Source organism: Ciconia boyciana, chromosome 6 (genome assembly GCF_034638445.1).
Source record: "Ciconia boyciana chromosome 6, ASM3463844v1, whole genome shotgun sequence".
In the NCBI taxonomy this organism is placed as follows: Eukaryota; Metazoa; Chordata; class Aves; order Ciconiiformes; family Ciconiidae; genus Ciconia; species Ciconia boyciana.
In genome coordinates, this window is record NC_132939.1 from 20638153 (window position 1) to 20654946 (window position 16794).

The 16794-nt window shown below is 43.2% G+C and overlaps 2 protein-coding genes across 11 annotated transcripts in view; one reads left to right on the plus strand and one right to left on the minus strand.

Moving 5' to 3' along the window:
* TSPAN4 (tetraspanin 4) overlaps positions 1-13488 on the minus strand; it is a 469335-nt gene extending 455847 nt beyond the window's left edge. For 8 of the 10 annotated variants that reach the window (XM_072863719.1, XM_072863720.1, XM_072863721.1 and 5 more), the window contains exon 1: positions 13212-13488. The gene's annotated coding sequence lies outside the window, so the exon portion shown is untranslated. Of the gene's footprint in view, positions 1-8854; positions 8901-8925; positions 9033-13211 lie in introns of those variants that run through there. The other 2 variants (XM_072863714.1, XM_072863716.1) reach the window with 2 other exon arrangements.
* Positions 9109-13954, plus strand: POLR2L (RNA polymerase II, I and III subunit L). Its single transcript, XM_072863725.1, has 3 exons — positions 9109-9259; positions 9814-9921; positions 13484-13954. Exons 2-3 carry the CDS (start codon positions 9827-9829, stop codon positions 13590-13592), a joined length of 204 nt encoding a protein of 67 aa, XP_072719826.1. The 5' UTR covers positions 9109-9259; positions 9814-9826; the 3' UTR covers positions 13593-13954.
* Positions 13955-16794: the final 2840 nt, after the last annotated feature.

The window sequence follows — 16794 nt, forward strand, 5'->3', positions numbered from 1 at the left end:
GGTGAAAGGTGGAAAGATGTCTTTGTTTTATGCCTACTTGGGAGAGAACTAATTTAAGGAATCAAAATAATTTGGGGGTCCTCAAAATACTCGGTATATCCTAAGGGAGATGGGAAAGTGCTCTCCAATAGCTTTGGGGAGAGTGGAGGTATATACAGTTAGTTAAGTACCATTTTAGATCAGGCAGGGATTGGAAGGCAAGCTGCAAAAAAATTGCAACCTTGATCTCACTGTTCTTTTTACTTAGGCCAAAAATGAATGCAAAACCCCAACCAAACCCATCAGTCCCTGGGCACAGCTCAAGCAGCCTATTGTTCCGAGAGGGCTTATCAATCACTACAGACAACCCTCTCTGATCAGGTCATATGATTGAAGGCTTTACTTTATTATTCCCTCACACCACCACCAAGCAAAGCAACAGCAGTGTATCAGATCAGACAAAGGAACTGCTGCCCTTCAGAACAGACTCCTGAATAACTGCTCCCTGATGTGCAGGTGTGTGGATTTAGCTGTGCGCAGTGGGAATGCAAGAGTAACATGCCACATGTGCCATTACTTCGAGTTTAAAGAGACAACACAACCAAAAACAACCAGGACATTCAGAAGTCAAGTTGGTCTTGTATCTCGAGTTTATTAAAACTTCATAACTATTTAACCTGGTATGTTGCAGCATTCCCAAGTATTATACACACGCTGAAGAGTGCTAGAACTGCTGGATAGAGGCAAGAGATGATGGAAAACTCAGTGCAAGCTAGCTCTCCACAGCTCAGTCCCAGCTCCAACATACCGTGTTTCACCAGCGTGCAGGCCTCGGGGCTTCTCTGCAGCAAGCTGGAGACCCTCCCTCAGCTTTCTAGTCCTGGGACTACTACACCTCACAGTTTCCCAACCCTCTGCTACTGCAGTGGCACTGTGTTGTGATTAAAATGCTGGAACTGGCTCTTGAATGAAAAAGAAATACACCTGCAAGCAAAACAGCTGCAAAATCCGTATTCATAAAGAATGTTTGGAGAATGTAGAGGCTTCTCCCCCTTTACCCACTAAAACCTAACAGTTCTTGGTCTTTCATACAAAACACGCCATAATTTCTTTCTTTCCTGCAGAGTAGTCACTGTGTATGTGTCTACCACTGTATTACCTCAATCTTTTTTTTCCCAAGAAGCGCTTCTCTAACAAAAAGGAATTCACTCGTACAAAGTGAACTGTATTGCTTCTGCAAAATTTCATTTGAGAATCCACAGTTAAAGTGCAGGACCCCTACGGTTACCAGTTCTGCTGTGTGATAGCTTCAGCATCCCTTGTGAGATGAAGCACGTCACCTTAATGCATCCTTAAGGTGAGAGAACAACCAAGCTGATTGGCTTCATCACCCTAAGGACACACAAAGTGACATACTTAATCTGATGAGAGACACTAAAGCAGTGCCTCTTAATATTTTATGAAAAGTTTGGCTGTTTTTAATTTTAAAAACAGCAGCTCAATAAACAAAGCTATGGAATGTTCCCTGTGGATGGCACAATGATAGGTGCACAGCAGCCCACTCATCTGAGTGATAACATGATATCCTATGCATCAACTCTGTCCTCCCCACGTCCACACTGGAAGTCCCATACACTGGGAGGTCTCAGGCTCTGCACACCAACAGGGACTTTTCCAGAAATAGCTGTCTTTCACCAGGATGCAGCACATAGCAGGGGCAGCTTTGGAGCTGGTTTAGGACATCCAGCTTCCATACAGTACCTTAATCTGGACACAACAGGCTGACATGCCCAAACTGAGTAAGTGGTTTTAATCAGAAAAACTGCATTTTCTTCCCTACCTGGTCAGTTCTGGAACAAGACCATAGTTACAGACTTTCATGAAACATAAAATGCAAGCATCCCACTGTATCACTACTGCACACTTGCTTTAAGCTTACCTGCTTCCTTAAGTAGCCACTACTGGCCACTGTCAGAGACAAGGTACTCAGCAAGATGGATCTTTGCTCCTACCTATAACAACCACCTCTTATTCCCACTCCCATGAAGGCTTGCAAGATGCAAGACCGGCCAGAAGGCAGATAGAAGGAAAAGCCCAAGCATCAAGTTTAAATACAGACATAAGCATCCCCAAAAGGCCCAAAGGAAAGAGCAGGCTCTGCTGAAGGCTGTAATTCTTTGTTCCAAATACATCCATCATCACTTATGAGAACCTCAGAGATAATACTTCAAAAATAAATTAGAAAATCCCCCCATTGCTTTTCTTTGGAGTTCAGAGACTCATAGATGCCTGGGCAAACTACTATAAGAGGACTGGCTTTGCTGCAGTCTCTTTAAACAGAGATAAATCTCGATGGGAGAGGACCTGCTTACACACCCGGACAAAAAAGTTCCCAGTCAAAGACAGGAAGTACATCAGACACAAAAGCACATCCATGAGCTCATTGGGAATGCACATGTCGCTTTCACCATGGAGGAACACCACCCTGGGGCTCCTCCTTCAAGCATTAATAATTTACAAGTCCTGGCCTCACCTCAACTTCACAGTCCATCCTTTACTCTGGAAGGAAGGATTCTGCAGAAACGAAAAGCATTATCCCAAGGAAGGGGAGTATTTTGTCATCTGAGGACACTTGCATGGAAGAGCAGAGCTGATGGGCAGCTCCTGTGATCTTTCTGATCAAAATGCTGCCTCAGGATATTACTCCCCGCCCCCCCTCCCCCAACATGAAACAGTCAATTAGGCTGTGATATATTCATGTAATAAAGGCTTTTTCTTATAAAATATGTCAATCCAAGACTGGCAAACATTATACTTCTGCCTTGAAGTGACCTTACTGAGAACAAACATGACAGATAAAAACAGTCCTAAACTAGTTAAATACTGACATCTGAGGAAGCGGAGAAGTGAGGGAGTAGACGGGTGTTTTTTCCAATCTCATCTCAGTGCTTTAAAAAAAAAGGGGGGGGGGGAGGGAGTAGGGGGATCTAAGGATGAGAAGCCGTTTCCATGAAGGGTTATCTTACCTTTTCATTATTAATTTTATATACATGTACATATATACACATACACATGTACACATACACACACAAAACTACACTCACCTGCCACCTAGAGCAACCTCTACAGGTACAATAGCATATTAAACCAAACAGTGCAAAATTCTGTTCATGGCATCAGACACAATGTTGCCTGATGATACTCATCATGACCATCAACAGACAATTCTTAGACCAGTCTCTTACACTAAGGAACCTTACACCACATTAAAAAAGTCATTATTAAAACAAGAACTGCCTTTGTGGAGCACCTATCCCTAGCCAGAAGAACACCTCAGCTCTCACTTCTAAGCACAACCGGGATCACCCTGAAAATATAGATGGTCCAGCTATGCTTCTGTATAGCAATGCCTTGCCTCCAAGGGCCCAGTGAGAATGGGAGGACACCTGAAATAGCACTAACATACACAAGCAGCAGGGAAGGCTCCATAAATCTTAGAAAGCTACTAAACACCACCACTGCTCACCATCTCCTCCCAGCTCGTTAGCAGGAGCAATCACTAGATATGCCACAGAGATCATTAAAGATATCTTTATGAATACATGTACACTGTCAGAGTCCCAAGTATCATCCATCCAGCACCATCCCAGCATCCTGATTTCTGTCCAGTGAACCAAACCAAAGTCTCTGCCCCACAAAAACAGCAAGATAAAGTCTCTGCCCCCTTCTCAAGTAATAGGCATTCTTTATGAATACATGTACGCTGTCAGATTCCCAAGTATCATCCATCCAGCATCCATCCCAGCATCCTGACTGCTGTCCAGTGAAGCAAAACGAAGTCTCTGCCCCACAAAAACAGCAAGATAAAGTCTCTGCCCCCTTCTCAAGTAACAGGCAGTGATGTTTACATCTAACACAAGGACACCTTAAATTGTTTTATGGAAAAACATTTGCATATTTGGACACATCTATGGGACTTCCTCATACACTCTATTTAGCAGAGACATCCGTTACTCAATACATATATTTCATTTAAATCCCACCCTCCAAATCCTTTCCATCAGTTGTCACTAATGAAGCTTTGTGTGCAAAACCAAGTGCATTCTGCCCCCATTAGGAAGCCAATTACAGCAGGAAAAACAAGCAATTAACAACGTGTAAAATAAACATCCTGCCACCTGCCTTTTAATAGCAGCCCCACTTCAAACAAGTCACAGTCTCAGCACAGCTTTCAGAATTGGCAACTGATATTATATATGTATTTATGCAGCAGCTGCTCTTCATTGCAACAAATATTACAGGCTTACCAGATAAGGTCAGCATATTTAAAAAAATATATAGCAAGTATTAAACCCTGCTTTGAGGCCCCGAATGTTGCTTTTAATGAAATCAGCAGCATCAGGCTTGTCTGGTATTACAGTGAAGCTGCAGTCACATCCGCAGCTTAGAGAGGTTTCCCTTCATTTCTACTTGCTTAGCAGCTTCTGTATTTGTTTCACTAAATCCAGGGGCCTGAGCAGCCATTAAACAACATGCAGGGCAACTAAACAAAGCAAAGCTCTACGGAGTAGACAAATCTTTCCTCCTTCCATCATCCTTGCCTCTCCTTCTTGGCTTTCTCCACCTCCCTACCATCAGATATAAAGCCATATCCAATTGTGGGGTGGAGGGAGCACATAATGGGGCAGAAAGCCACCCACTCAAAAAAAAAATCAAGGGGAAAACAAATCAAGATTCCAGCTCAGTCTTTGCTCCTTGAGCCTGCAAGCTTTAGAGGGAAAGGAGGGAAGTCCTTCCAAAGTCACGCTAGCTAGCTCCAGAGGGAGCCACTTTTCTTTCTCTTTTGTGGAACAGGATGAATGACACACTTCTGAGTAGTTAACCAGGACTAGAGAAAGCCCAACAGTAAATCTGCAGGATTTAATAGACTTGGAGTGGAGAATGTGCCTGAGAAAACAGCAGCCAAGCTTTCTCTTGCATGTTTGTTTTTTTCTTTTTCTTCCCCTCTCACTCTGGCTCTCTACTGCTACATATTTATTTGTTAAGTTTTCCATGTCACATTTCAGTTCCTGACTAATGTCCTATTTAATCACTCATTTCAAGATTCATGCAAGTCTTTTTCACTTAGGGTTCTTCTCTCTCTGGCTTTGTTGAGATCCAAGGAGTAGAACACTGAATATGGTACAATGAACTTTTGCAATCATGTCCACTATTCTGAGGCGCTAGTCAGAGATGGAGTGAAAACTAGTAACATTCTTTCCCTAAATGATGACAGGAAGCTAAAGGAAACGGAGCTTTTAACTCCAAACAGAGCCAACAGGGCTACCCACAGGTTTGTAGAAGGTTGGAAGTCATGATCAATAGTACCAAAACAATCCTTCACTGAAAAGTTCTTCTAAAAAGTCCTGAATTTAAATAACAATTCACTACCCTTGAACGCAACTGCTACCTAACTGTCAAATCAGATCTTAAAAGACCCAAGTCTTCAGTTCTGGTGATTATCTACATGTATGCAGAAACAAGCAAAGTCAGAAAAAGGGGAACAACCATAGAAGGTGAAAAGCAGTGAAAGGTGAAAAGTCTCCAGACTCCTGAGGGTGCACACCTAAACTTGACCTACTGCAATCCACAAAGTTTAAAAAAAAAAAAAAAAAATTTCTCAGCTGCTGGTTTCTCACGCTACTAGCACAAGTGCAGAGATCCCACAAGTCATTCCTACAGCCCTAATTACAGAGACAAGGTCACAAAAGACAATCTGCCAACATGAGCTGCAGGAGGTCATATGGCCACTCAAACTATAAAAGTATTTTAAGAGTAGTTCAGTCAGGTCACTTAACTGACTTTTTTGGGGTTTGTTTTTTTTAAACAAGCAGCAATATTTTCCCTTACATTTTGTGGATGGGAGAATAGGAAGCAGGATCTACTCCTTAAGTCACTCATCACTAACAATGCCATGGAGCAGTCATGCCAAGCTGCATTTTGTAGATCCAAATCCACAAAAAAAATTGCCAAGAATGAGCCTCAAACCGACAGTGATGACAGAACATCTGAACATCCCTGACGGACAGGGACAGAACACTGTCAGCTTTCAAAAGTTGTTCAGATCACAGGAAGAAGTCCTGTACTGCATTAACCAAGAAGTGGGATATATTATCTGCAATGCCCCACAACAAAGCCTCACATGACAGAAGCTGCTCCAGAAGCACATCAGAAAAGTGGTCCACAGTTCCCAAACTTACTTCAACTTGATTAGTTCTAGGGAATTCTCTTCTGCTCAATGCTGAGGAGAGCTCCGATGGGTTTCCTGACCACCAGGCTGCCTGAAGGCCCAAAGAATCATCAGGGACTGCTGCTTGTTGAAGGTGTCAAGAGACCAGAAATGGGACGAGAACTTATTGTGAGAAAGACCGATGCAGTTCTAGGATTAGTTCTAGGAGACAGGACTCAAATTCTTGCAATTCTTCAAAGGACGCTTAACGAGACCTAATTCTCCAATTCTTCCAGTCCTCATCCTTCTTCAGGATGGTTGAAGAGACCAAATTTGACTAAATACTAAACTGCAATAACTGAAGTGTCAGCAGTACCCAGCTCACCTGAAAAAGAGGAGTTGAAAAGTGGCATGCCACAAATGGCTTACTCTGCAGAGTCACCCTAATCAGTGTGAGCTACAGCCCATAAAACACTGACTCTGTTTCCCAATAGTCACACATGTGCACATCCCCCCCAACTCTTTTAAACAGACTTCTGTGGTTTGGCAAACGGTCAGATTAAGCAGAGGATACATGAAGTTGAGTAGAGAATGTTCTCAGTATGTAGCAGTCTCTGCAGGTCATAGATCATAAAAATCCTTACATTTTCTAGGATCAAAGAAGCTACGGCCATAAAAGACCTATTGGTTCATTAAGCCCATCACCCAGCTGAAGCAGGTTATCCAGAAAAGACATAACAAAGTTAAGTAATACTGGGAGAACAAGCCAAGTAAATTTTTCTTTGAAAAAAGGTGCTAAGCAAAGTCAGATACGAGAACTAGGTCTGAAAGTTAAAATTCAGTTTTGTTTTTAAGAAATAAGCAAGCATATTTCTACAAGGCAGCTATAAAATGCTAACCTACATCTAATGATGTGGCTCTGCCATGAGGCCCCTGTGACAGCCCCTCTTTCTCACTCCCAATTGCAAATTTCCATCTCCAAACACAAATGCCTTTCACTGCACAGTTCAGTAAGAAAATTACTTTGGAGCCCTGGTGCTGAAAATGCATCAAAGCACAATCTGCAAATTCTCAACCCCCCCAAAAACAAAAGAAATCAAAAGAAAAAAAGAAAAGACACAATTTGGCTCTCGCTGGCCTACAGTAACAATAATAATCTAAAGATCACAGGAGGTTCATCTACCCTCCATGCCAAGTCAATTCACTCCATTCACAACTGCGTATAATTGTTCCTGGGACTGCAAAAATTACTGTCTTTTCACTAGCAATCAGAATTGTAAAAATGCTTTCAAACAACCTCAAACCTTTATTTGTTAAAACACAACTGTTTGCTCTTTTACGGTTCAAGTTAGGTCTGGCATTTCTGTGCAGAGGATCAATAATCCAGTCATTCAAAAAATAGTCACAAAAGACATATTAACATAAGCTGTGCATTAAGACACAATTATTTATATGCCTGACAGTAATGGCTCTGCGCTGTGCACTGTATCAACTCACAGACACTTTAGCAGGAAAATAAAACACTTTTGGAGAATTTCTGTTCTGCCCAAGGACAATTAGCATAATGCCAACGCTGTAACAAGAGAACAATAAGGACTGACAGCGTTCAGACTAATGCTTCATCCCAGAGTCTCCAGAACAGTAGCGTCTGTCCCTAAAGTTTGTAGCCATCACAGCATGCTTCCCTTTGCTAAGCACACATAGTCTGTGCTTAATGCCTCCCCAATCCTTAGATTAATGAAATACAAGTAAACAGTTTCAAGATGCATTATCCTCTGCTACCAAACCTCCCCGGCTTCGGGTACCCAATAAAATCGGTTGCTTTGCCTGCAACCAGCCATTGCTTCCCATGCAAGGGGAACTTCCCTTGTCCCTCAGATACCGGGGAAAATGCTCCTATTCATGCAGGCTGCGTCTATGGCACTGCCCCTGAACAGCAGGCAATACCTCAAGGGCAGCGTATACCTCTGCTGAAGTACTTCATTTTTATTTTAGCCATGCACAACTCACAGCAAGACGGAGCAACATTAAAAGTTAAACGAGACAGTCTCAAGTCCAATCTGACCCCAGAGTTTAAAAACTCTCGGGAAAGCTGAGACTAGGACCCGAGGGCGGGTTTGCCTTCAAAGAAATAAACACAGTCCGGGCTGTGCAGAACAACTACAAAAACAGTAACCCCTTGGGACGGGCGGCGGGAAAGCGGAGCGGGCTATAAAGCCGGGCGGCAGCCGCTCCTGCCTTCTCCCGCCTGAGGGAGCGCGGAAAAAAGCGGAGAAACGGCCCCGAAACGGGCCGCGGCGTCGCGTTTCCAGAGGCGCGACACGGCGACGAGCGACGCCGCGAGCGACCATTGGGGTCCCAACTGCCGCCCCCTCTCCCCTCACGGATCCCCTCACGCCCTCCCCCGGCTGGCTGCTCCTCAGCCACGGCGGCGGCTGCGGGGACAGGCTCTCCAGCCGCGGAGCCACCGCGGGCACCACCACACCGGCGCCCCTGCCCATGAGAGGGCGAACAGGCGGGCGGGCTGCCGCGGCGTACCCCGACTCCGTCCCACAGCCCTGTCCGCCGGGGTCCCCATCGCGCCCGCCGCCCCCCCCGCCAGACGGGGCTGGCGGGTGCCGGACTGCAGCCACCAGTTGCGCTTCCCGCCCCGGACGGCTCCGGTACCTCAGCGAAGATGGGATGAGAAGTCTCGTCGCTGCAAAAGCCCTCTCGCAATGCAACAAGTGCCCACCCACCTGGGAATGAAGAGGAGAAGGAGGAGCAGGGGCGGGCGCCGCGCTCGGTCGCTCGCACCGCCGGTCTGCGCTCCCGGCGCCCCAGCTGCCACTCACCGCGCCACACGCGAAACGCGAAAACAAGCCCGCCCCGCGCGCGCACTCTCTTGAGCCACGCGGGACGCCGTACGCTCGGCCGCTACCATCCCGCCGCCCTCCGCAGAAACAGGGGTGCGCTGGATCGCTCCCCGCCCAGCCGCCGCGTCGGCCCGCCCGGCAACCGTGCCCCTTTCCCCGCCTTGCCGGACTGGTAGCGCCCTGGCAGCCGTTACGGGAGCGCGGAGGAGCCGTTACGGTAGGAGTTGCCTTAGGGGGCTGCGGTCCCCTCAGTGCCTCGGCGGGGCTGGGAGCTTCCTCGCCGCCTTAGGGTGGGGTTCGCGGGCGAACTGGGACCGGTCTCCTCCGGGGAGGCCTGGCTCGGGGAGCGAGGCCTCACCTTCGGGCTCCCCCGGCCCTACAACCGCCTCTTACGCCACCTCTAGGCCTGTTTCTGCTGGCCACGGGGCAGGGATGAGCTGCTCCCGCGTTCGGGTGCTGGCCAGTTTTCCCAGCTAGAGGGTGTTGGGTCTCTAGCTCCCGGCAGAGCGCCGCTGCCCACCGCCCCCTTCGAAATTGCCTCGCGTGGGCGGTGGTGCGGGCCTGACCGTTGGTGGTGGAGCGCGACCTAAGCCGCGTTACGCCGCTGTAATTCAGCACCTCCGTAACACGGCCTTTTCTCTCGCTTACTGTCACATAGTCTGTTGAGCTGCCCTTTGAGACTTGTACAAGTTCTGAATTTCCTTTCTTATATTCGAATATGGTATTTAGTAATTTTGCAGAGGTGTGATACCGTATTTTTTAATGTTACAGCTACAGTGAAAAAATGATCATCCCAGTCAGATGTTTCACATGCGGCAAAATAGTTGGAAACAAGTGGGAAGCCTATCTTGGCCTTCTGCAAGCAGAATATACAGAAGGGTGGGTATTATTTCTGTATGTTCTTTGACTCAGATTTTAGATGAGATTGCACAGTGCATAAGATATATCAGTGTAGGATCGTGGCATGATAAAGTAGCTGTAAAGAGGCTAAAAACTACAGATACATTCTGAGGCTAGCTATTTAACCAGAGGTTAGAAATTATAATAGGTAAGAAAGTACACGTTTCCCTACTGAATCTTTCTGGGCAGTAGTATGGAAGTTGCCAAGTCATAACCTTTAACCCAAAACAGTCTCAAATACTTAACTCTGTATGGAACAGGAAGGAAAGAAACAAGCAGTACAGTCAACTTTGACAAAAACATCTTTTTTTTTAAAGAGGAGAGAAAGAAGAAATTACAAGTGTAAGAACTAACATTGCTAACAATGTATACCCCTTTTAGGTTTTCTTAAAAACATTTCATATTCGCTACCCAGAATTGCTCACCTTATTTGAAAGCACTGGTTTGCTGGGGGGAAGGGGAAGTTTAACTGCTCTAGGTACCTGACTGATAGTCCTAACACTTCTATTTTAAGAAGTCTACATGTGCTTTGCATAGCCAGAATTGTCTTTTAATAGTTCATGGAGGGTCTAGCTGTGGTGGGACTACTTCAGAAGGGTTTGAGAAGGTAAATCCTGAGAAATATTTACATTGTCATCAAGTTTGAAGAAAAAAAAAAAGGATGTTTGCAATTCAAAGGAGTGAAAAAAAAAAGTTAGAAATTTGAGAGACTTCCTGAAGTGATGTTGAAACTGTTAAGTAGAAAGAAAAGAGTATTTGCTTTGCATTCAAATGGTTAGGGATACTAATAGGTTTTTAAATGGACTTATGTCAATGAACTGTCGAAGAATGTGTATTAACAACACAGATTCCACTGCCTTTTCTCTAAAGTAAATCTGAAAACATTCTTATGGTTTAGGATATTATTTTGTCAAATGTTAAACAGTGGAGCACAGAACAAACAGGAAAGGAAAGCTTTGTTTTTTGAGCCTCATCTAAACTCGTAGGAAGTTGTGATTATTCTCTGTGCTTCTCACTGCTTGATGTGGAGTTTGCAGGGGAAAGATGTCCTGTCCCACCACCATTTACTAGTTTCATTAAAAACTGTCCAGAGAAAAGCATTCGATACTTTTCCTAAATCTCATTACTTCTATGAGTGGCCTTTTTAGAGTGCATTTACATCCCAGAACCTGTCAAACATAGCTGAGTAGAATATTGCAGCTGCTAAACTAAAGGTATTTAGAAAGTTGCTACCAAAAAAAATTTTCTTTCATTTATGGAGTTAAAAGCATTAAAATAGTACGGGTTGCTAATCATTTCTCACTAATACTGAAATTTATCAGAGCTATTCTGCTAGCACTTCTGACTTATTTTTGAAGTATTATATTTTCATATTTTTCTTGTCTTCATTATTCCTCTGCTTTTGTCTGGGACAGGAAGATGTACATTGTTATTGATAAATGCTCATTTGGAAATGATTGCTATGGTCACTGGTGTGATTCTGGGATGCCTCTTCAAACTAATGCAGTTATGGTATTGTAAGATCAGAAGCAGAGTTTTCAGATATCGAACAGTTAAAATCTTACAGTGCAGTGTCAGAATCACTGTTAATGGTGGCTTAAGAAATGGATGTACAAAATGGAAGAAATAAACTTGTCTAAACAATTTGTGGTTAAAAAAGACCCGCACCTTTCTGTTTGTCCCTTAAAATTGCTCTTTTTCCACAACTTCTTGGAAGCTAGAGGAAAAGGGAAATACAACTGAAGTTGTTTTAGCTGAAATGTATAGTATGACTTCTAAAGTTGTGATTAATGTTAGTATTTTGCATCTCTGATAACTGCATTTGAAAGTTCAGAACTTTCCAGGTAGCTCTTAAAACTTACGTATCAACGGACATCAGATGCTTTTGTTCTCAAGTGTTTTGGAAAGTTTAGATGTCATGCAATATTATGTATGAACATTCTTTTTTAAAAAAATACACTGTTCATATACTTCTCTTAAATAACTTCAAGTGCTAGTGCTAAAATGAATAGCCCTGCTATTTAAGTCCTTGAAGAACTGTTGATAGGTACAAGGACTAATTGACATAATCAGAGAAGCTGTTGGAGTTTGACTCCATGCAGTTAGACTGTACTGCTTGATGCCAAACAACCTTTTACGATGGTCCATCTTATGCAGAGGCTTCCTTTCGGTCATTTGTACTTTAGAAAAGTATCTATCAGCTTCTTCCTACAGGAGAATTACAGGTTTCAGGAAATTACATTTGTTTTAAGCAAATGCTGGATTGTTGCACTGCATCGTATAGATCTAAAGACCTGAGATCAGTCATGTTTCATGAATGTCAAATTCTAAAAGTGTATCAGACTGGCTTTATGGTTAATAGATTGGTGCTAAAGAGCTTGGATAGTGTCACTTATCTGTAAGAGATCTGATAGTGATAGCCATTGAAGACACATGCAGTGCTTTAGGCTAGCATGATTCATACGTTCTCTACCCAGCCATAAGAATCTCAAGCAGTCACTCAGAAGGAATTAAGTGGAAGGACTGTAAAACACAGATTTCTTGTTGAGCAGTCTGCACATCCTTATTTGTATATTTGTGGGGAAGAGGTTGTATAGCTGAATGCCTTCTTATATGGGAACTGGAAAAGATTTTAGCCTTCCTCAGAATTAGCATCCCATCCATATGTGGGGTAGCTTGCATTTTGAGTTATTTTAGTTTCTGTATATCTCTCACCCTTTTAACATGGCTTAGATCGCAAATTTATCTTGTGAAGTAGGCAGTTTACAGAAACATCGTGTTATAACAGTGCTTAGAGATGCTATTCCTTATTCCTGTGTTAGGAGACTGTCTAGTGCATTCATGCTACCTTCTACCATACAACTAGCGGGAGCTGTAGCCAGCAAAGGTAATTATGGACTGTCCAGGATTTTAAGAGGAGTGGAAATTACTTCCCATGTTTCAGAACTGTGTTCCTGTTACTACATTCACACCTCTTGATTGATCAGAGTTTTAACCAGATCAGCTCCTCTCTTTTCTACAGACTGGTGTTTATAAAAGGAAGACTGAGTTACTGTAACTAAATAATTGAGGTTAGAAATGTACCATATTTCAAGTCTCTTTCCAGCTGTGAAGACAAATTTTATTTCCAAAACCAAAATACTTGCATCTCACTTAACCTTGCTGTTTCATGACCAAATATGCCCTCATGAGTGGGGTAGTTCAGATGACGAAATTCCTAAGAGTTAGTCTGTTATGGTTCTGTTCTTCTAGGAATTCTGCAGACTTACCTCTGAAGGTTCAGTAGTTCTGTCAGCTGGATGCCATCTTCAACAGAAGATCATGTGCTCTTGCAGTCCAGAGAAAAGGCAAACACCCTGTCAACAGCAGTAAATTGAAAAGAACCTAACAGCACATGCTAAGTTTCTATTTCTTAGTTTGAACTGCAAGCAAGTTTTCCTGTATGACTAAGCTCAAAGTAATCAGTATGTTGCTTAGGAACACTTACAAGTGGTTCTGACTCACTGCTTTTTTTTTTATTGTTGTTCTTGTTCATTAATAGAGATGCCCTGGATGCCCTTGGTTTGAAGAGATACTGCTGCCGCAGAATGCTCCTAGCCCATGTGGATCTGATTGAGAAGCTTTTGAATTATGCACCCCTGGAGAAATGAGATGAAAAAAGTACCATGCTGCAAGCCACGTGGAACGTATCTCTAATTCTAAACTTGAAACTACACTTCAGGCAGTAAAGGATGAAAGCCATCTGTAGTGCAACCTTTGAGAGATGTTTACCTTCTGGAGAAAATACTGCCCTGAGCCACTAACCTCTTTCAAGGAAACAAAGGAAAGATGAAGTCTACTTAACCAAGATTTGGAGATTAATTTAAAAGTTTGGATGCTTCTTTTTAAATCTGTGTTTGGAGTTGTTTTGTGAACTTTTAGATGCTTCTGCCAGCAAAAATAAATGTTTGTTCATGTAGAAAAATTATTATATTTCATAAAAATGTTGAAATAAAGGAGGTCTTTCCCTGTAGCCTTCCTACAGTTTCTGGATACAGTTAAGTGTACACTTGGATCTTGCTATTTGCTTGTGCTGGTTACTTTGAGGTTAGGAGTACTATTAAGTAATCAGTTCAGTGTTTTGCACTAGGCAGGCAAGGGGGTCAGAAACATGGGACTGAAGCTCCGGGTTCCAGCATCAGGGAAGTGGGTTAGTTTGTTTGGTAAGAATGAGGCATTACTCCTGAAAGCTTCGGGAGCTAGTAGAGTGTGCTCTCCACTGCAGTTAGTCAACTTGCGGTCTCTACCCCAGTTCTTATAAAACACTGGGGCTGCTGTATTATAAAAAAAGTGAATCAGATGGTGCAGTGCCCTTCATTTAGGTAAAACACGTATGAGTGTTCCCACGGAAGGCACTGGATGTGAGAATTTACACATGCTGGTGTGAACAGGATCGAAGTCTTGATCTTGCCAAGCACCTGCACCACTCTGTAGCTGGTACGCATGCAAGCCTTCCACTTGTTAGTAATTTCATTGGCTTCACGTTGTGCTGCGCGTGTGGCGTGGTACTGCCTGGCCAAATGGAGAGTGCTCTGCACTCTCCTGGTGGAATGAAACACTGAGAGGTCAGCTGTACATGCAGGGCTCGTGAAGGTTACCTACACTGAGAGGTGCTGACGCTGCCAAAAGGTCTCACCTTCCTGTCGTGCTGCAGCTTGAAAGCTGGACCACGTTTCACGCTGTTCTCTGACATCCAGAAGATGCATCATTCCAGGTGGTGTGTGCACAGGCAGACACACCCACCTTACCTGAAAATGAAGGAGGCCAATTCCTACATCTGTGCATGTTCAGGATTCTCTTCAAATGCAGTGTTACCCGTATGCAAATGTAGGACAAATCGTCGTTACAGCAGCCTTGTAGAAAACTGGCTGGAACAGATGATAATCCCTTAGCTTCCAGTCTGTTACTCCTTGGTACAGTTAAACTTTTGGCACTCGCATATAGGCTGCTGGGTAAGAAGTATCTCTGTGGATTCTTTTCTGTAGTTGAAGAACTACACAGAAGTTGGTTTGAACAAAAGCTGGGTTTCTAGAGATGATAATTATTTAATGTGCTTACTGGGTCAAACTTGTACACGCAAACCTTAAAACTAGATTGTCTCGCAAAGTAAGTTGCAGGACAGCTTGCCTTTGGCTATCACCCCACTAATCTGTACACTTGAACTTGCTTTTCAGTTTAGTATAAGGCATTAGTAGATGTTTCCTATATTCAGCAGTTCTTCACTGAAGACATTTTAAAACCATATGCTTTATCCTAATGCAAAGAGAATTAAGCAATTAATTCTAGCATTTGTTTCATGATTGGATAGCTTATGTTCTGCATGCCTGCTGTATTAGTTAGCTAAATGCACTTTTTTAAAAAAAAATAAAAAAAACAAACCTTCACTTCTCTTTCAGGCTATTTTTTAAAAGGAACACTATGAAATACAGGGTGACCTTTCCAAACTGAACTCTTGTAGGACACTTTGCCATGTTACAGTGGAGCGTTACATGGAGATACGTGCCAGCTTGTTCACAGAAAGATCAAAACGCTGGGCCCAGCGCTCATTCCATGAGCTGTACTGAGAAAGCGCAGCAGCCGAGGCTGGTATGTCTGGCAGAGGCAGCCGTGCATTATGCCATGCGGAAAGCTGTCCTGCATCAGTGCCAAAGAACTGGATTAGACGAGCCAACAGGACTTCGTTTCTATCTGCAAAAGCAATTTTTAAATCTAGTTTTCTACTTTAGAATAACATGTTTATTTTCAAAGCTAATGCCAAGTTGTCCAATATGAAAAGCTATGGCTCTTAAATACTTATAATGAAGATGCAATCTGCAAAAACACAGCAGGCCACATTCAAAAATTCAAAGGACAAAGAAAAACCACCTTGGTTGCTCTCTTTACTGTTTCTTAGACAGAAATCAGGGTGCAGTGGAAGCCAATGACAGTCTGGTATCACTCCATCAGACATGTTACACAAGGAGCAGCAAAAAAACCCAAGTAGCAAGGCTAAATCACAGCAGGCATTATCATCTCATGCAGCACATGATAATCTGTCTGCATCGCAGCTTTTCCTCAGGAGTTTGTAAATGCAGCATTAACCAAAAAAAGCCATTTCTGTAATGTGGCGAAGCAAACTGTTTATCATGTTCATATGAAAGGTTGTCTCAGTAGTTTTGTCCTTGGGATGGTTAGGAGCAGAAGCAGAGCTTAAATCTTGTTCCATAAAGAGTCAGTGAATTTTTCAATGGATTTCTGTAAATCCCAGCTTTCACCCCTGCTCTTTGGTAACCAGGAAATTAATTCCTGTTTCCCTGTCATTTCTCCTGTACTTGCATCTGCAGCTGTTAATAACATAAGCATATTGGATCTGCTTTCTAACCTGCCAGATCTTTTTGAGAAGAGCCATTAAATATACTCACAACAACCGTACTTTTTAAAGCCAATGTAAAAGACACATGCATAAACCTGCCAGATCTTTTTGAGAAGAGCCATTAAATGTACTCACAACAACCGTACTTTTTAAAGACAATGTAAAAGACACATGCATATACACAGGAAAAAAAAAAAGCCTCAGTTTTCCCTGAATCTTAATAAAAAGGAGCCCTTAGCAGAATCAACAGATAAGCAGAAGTGGCAAAAAAAGAGAAATTGTACTGAATATGCAGCCCTTAATGACATGCAGAAATCTGTCAGTTGGAAGATTGCTGAAAAAACAAAAATCCCACCACTCCTCTGCCGTCATTTATTCACTTTATATATAAAGCATTTTGGAAATTTTTCAAGTCTGTTTTGAAAGACTGTTGCAGGGATCACGCTAACCTGGTATTGGAA

Excerpts from the sequence above, each read along its gene's own strand:
- POLR2L (XM_072863725.1), top strand. The coding sequence starts at position 9,827 with ATGATCATCCCAGTCAGATGTTTCACATGCGGCAAAATAGTTGGAAAC. Across the intron at positions 9,922-13,483 it reads CAAGCAGAATATACAGAAGG|AGATGCCCTGGATGCCCTTG; the intron begins GTGGGTATTATT and ends GTTCATTAATAG.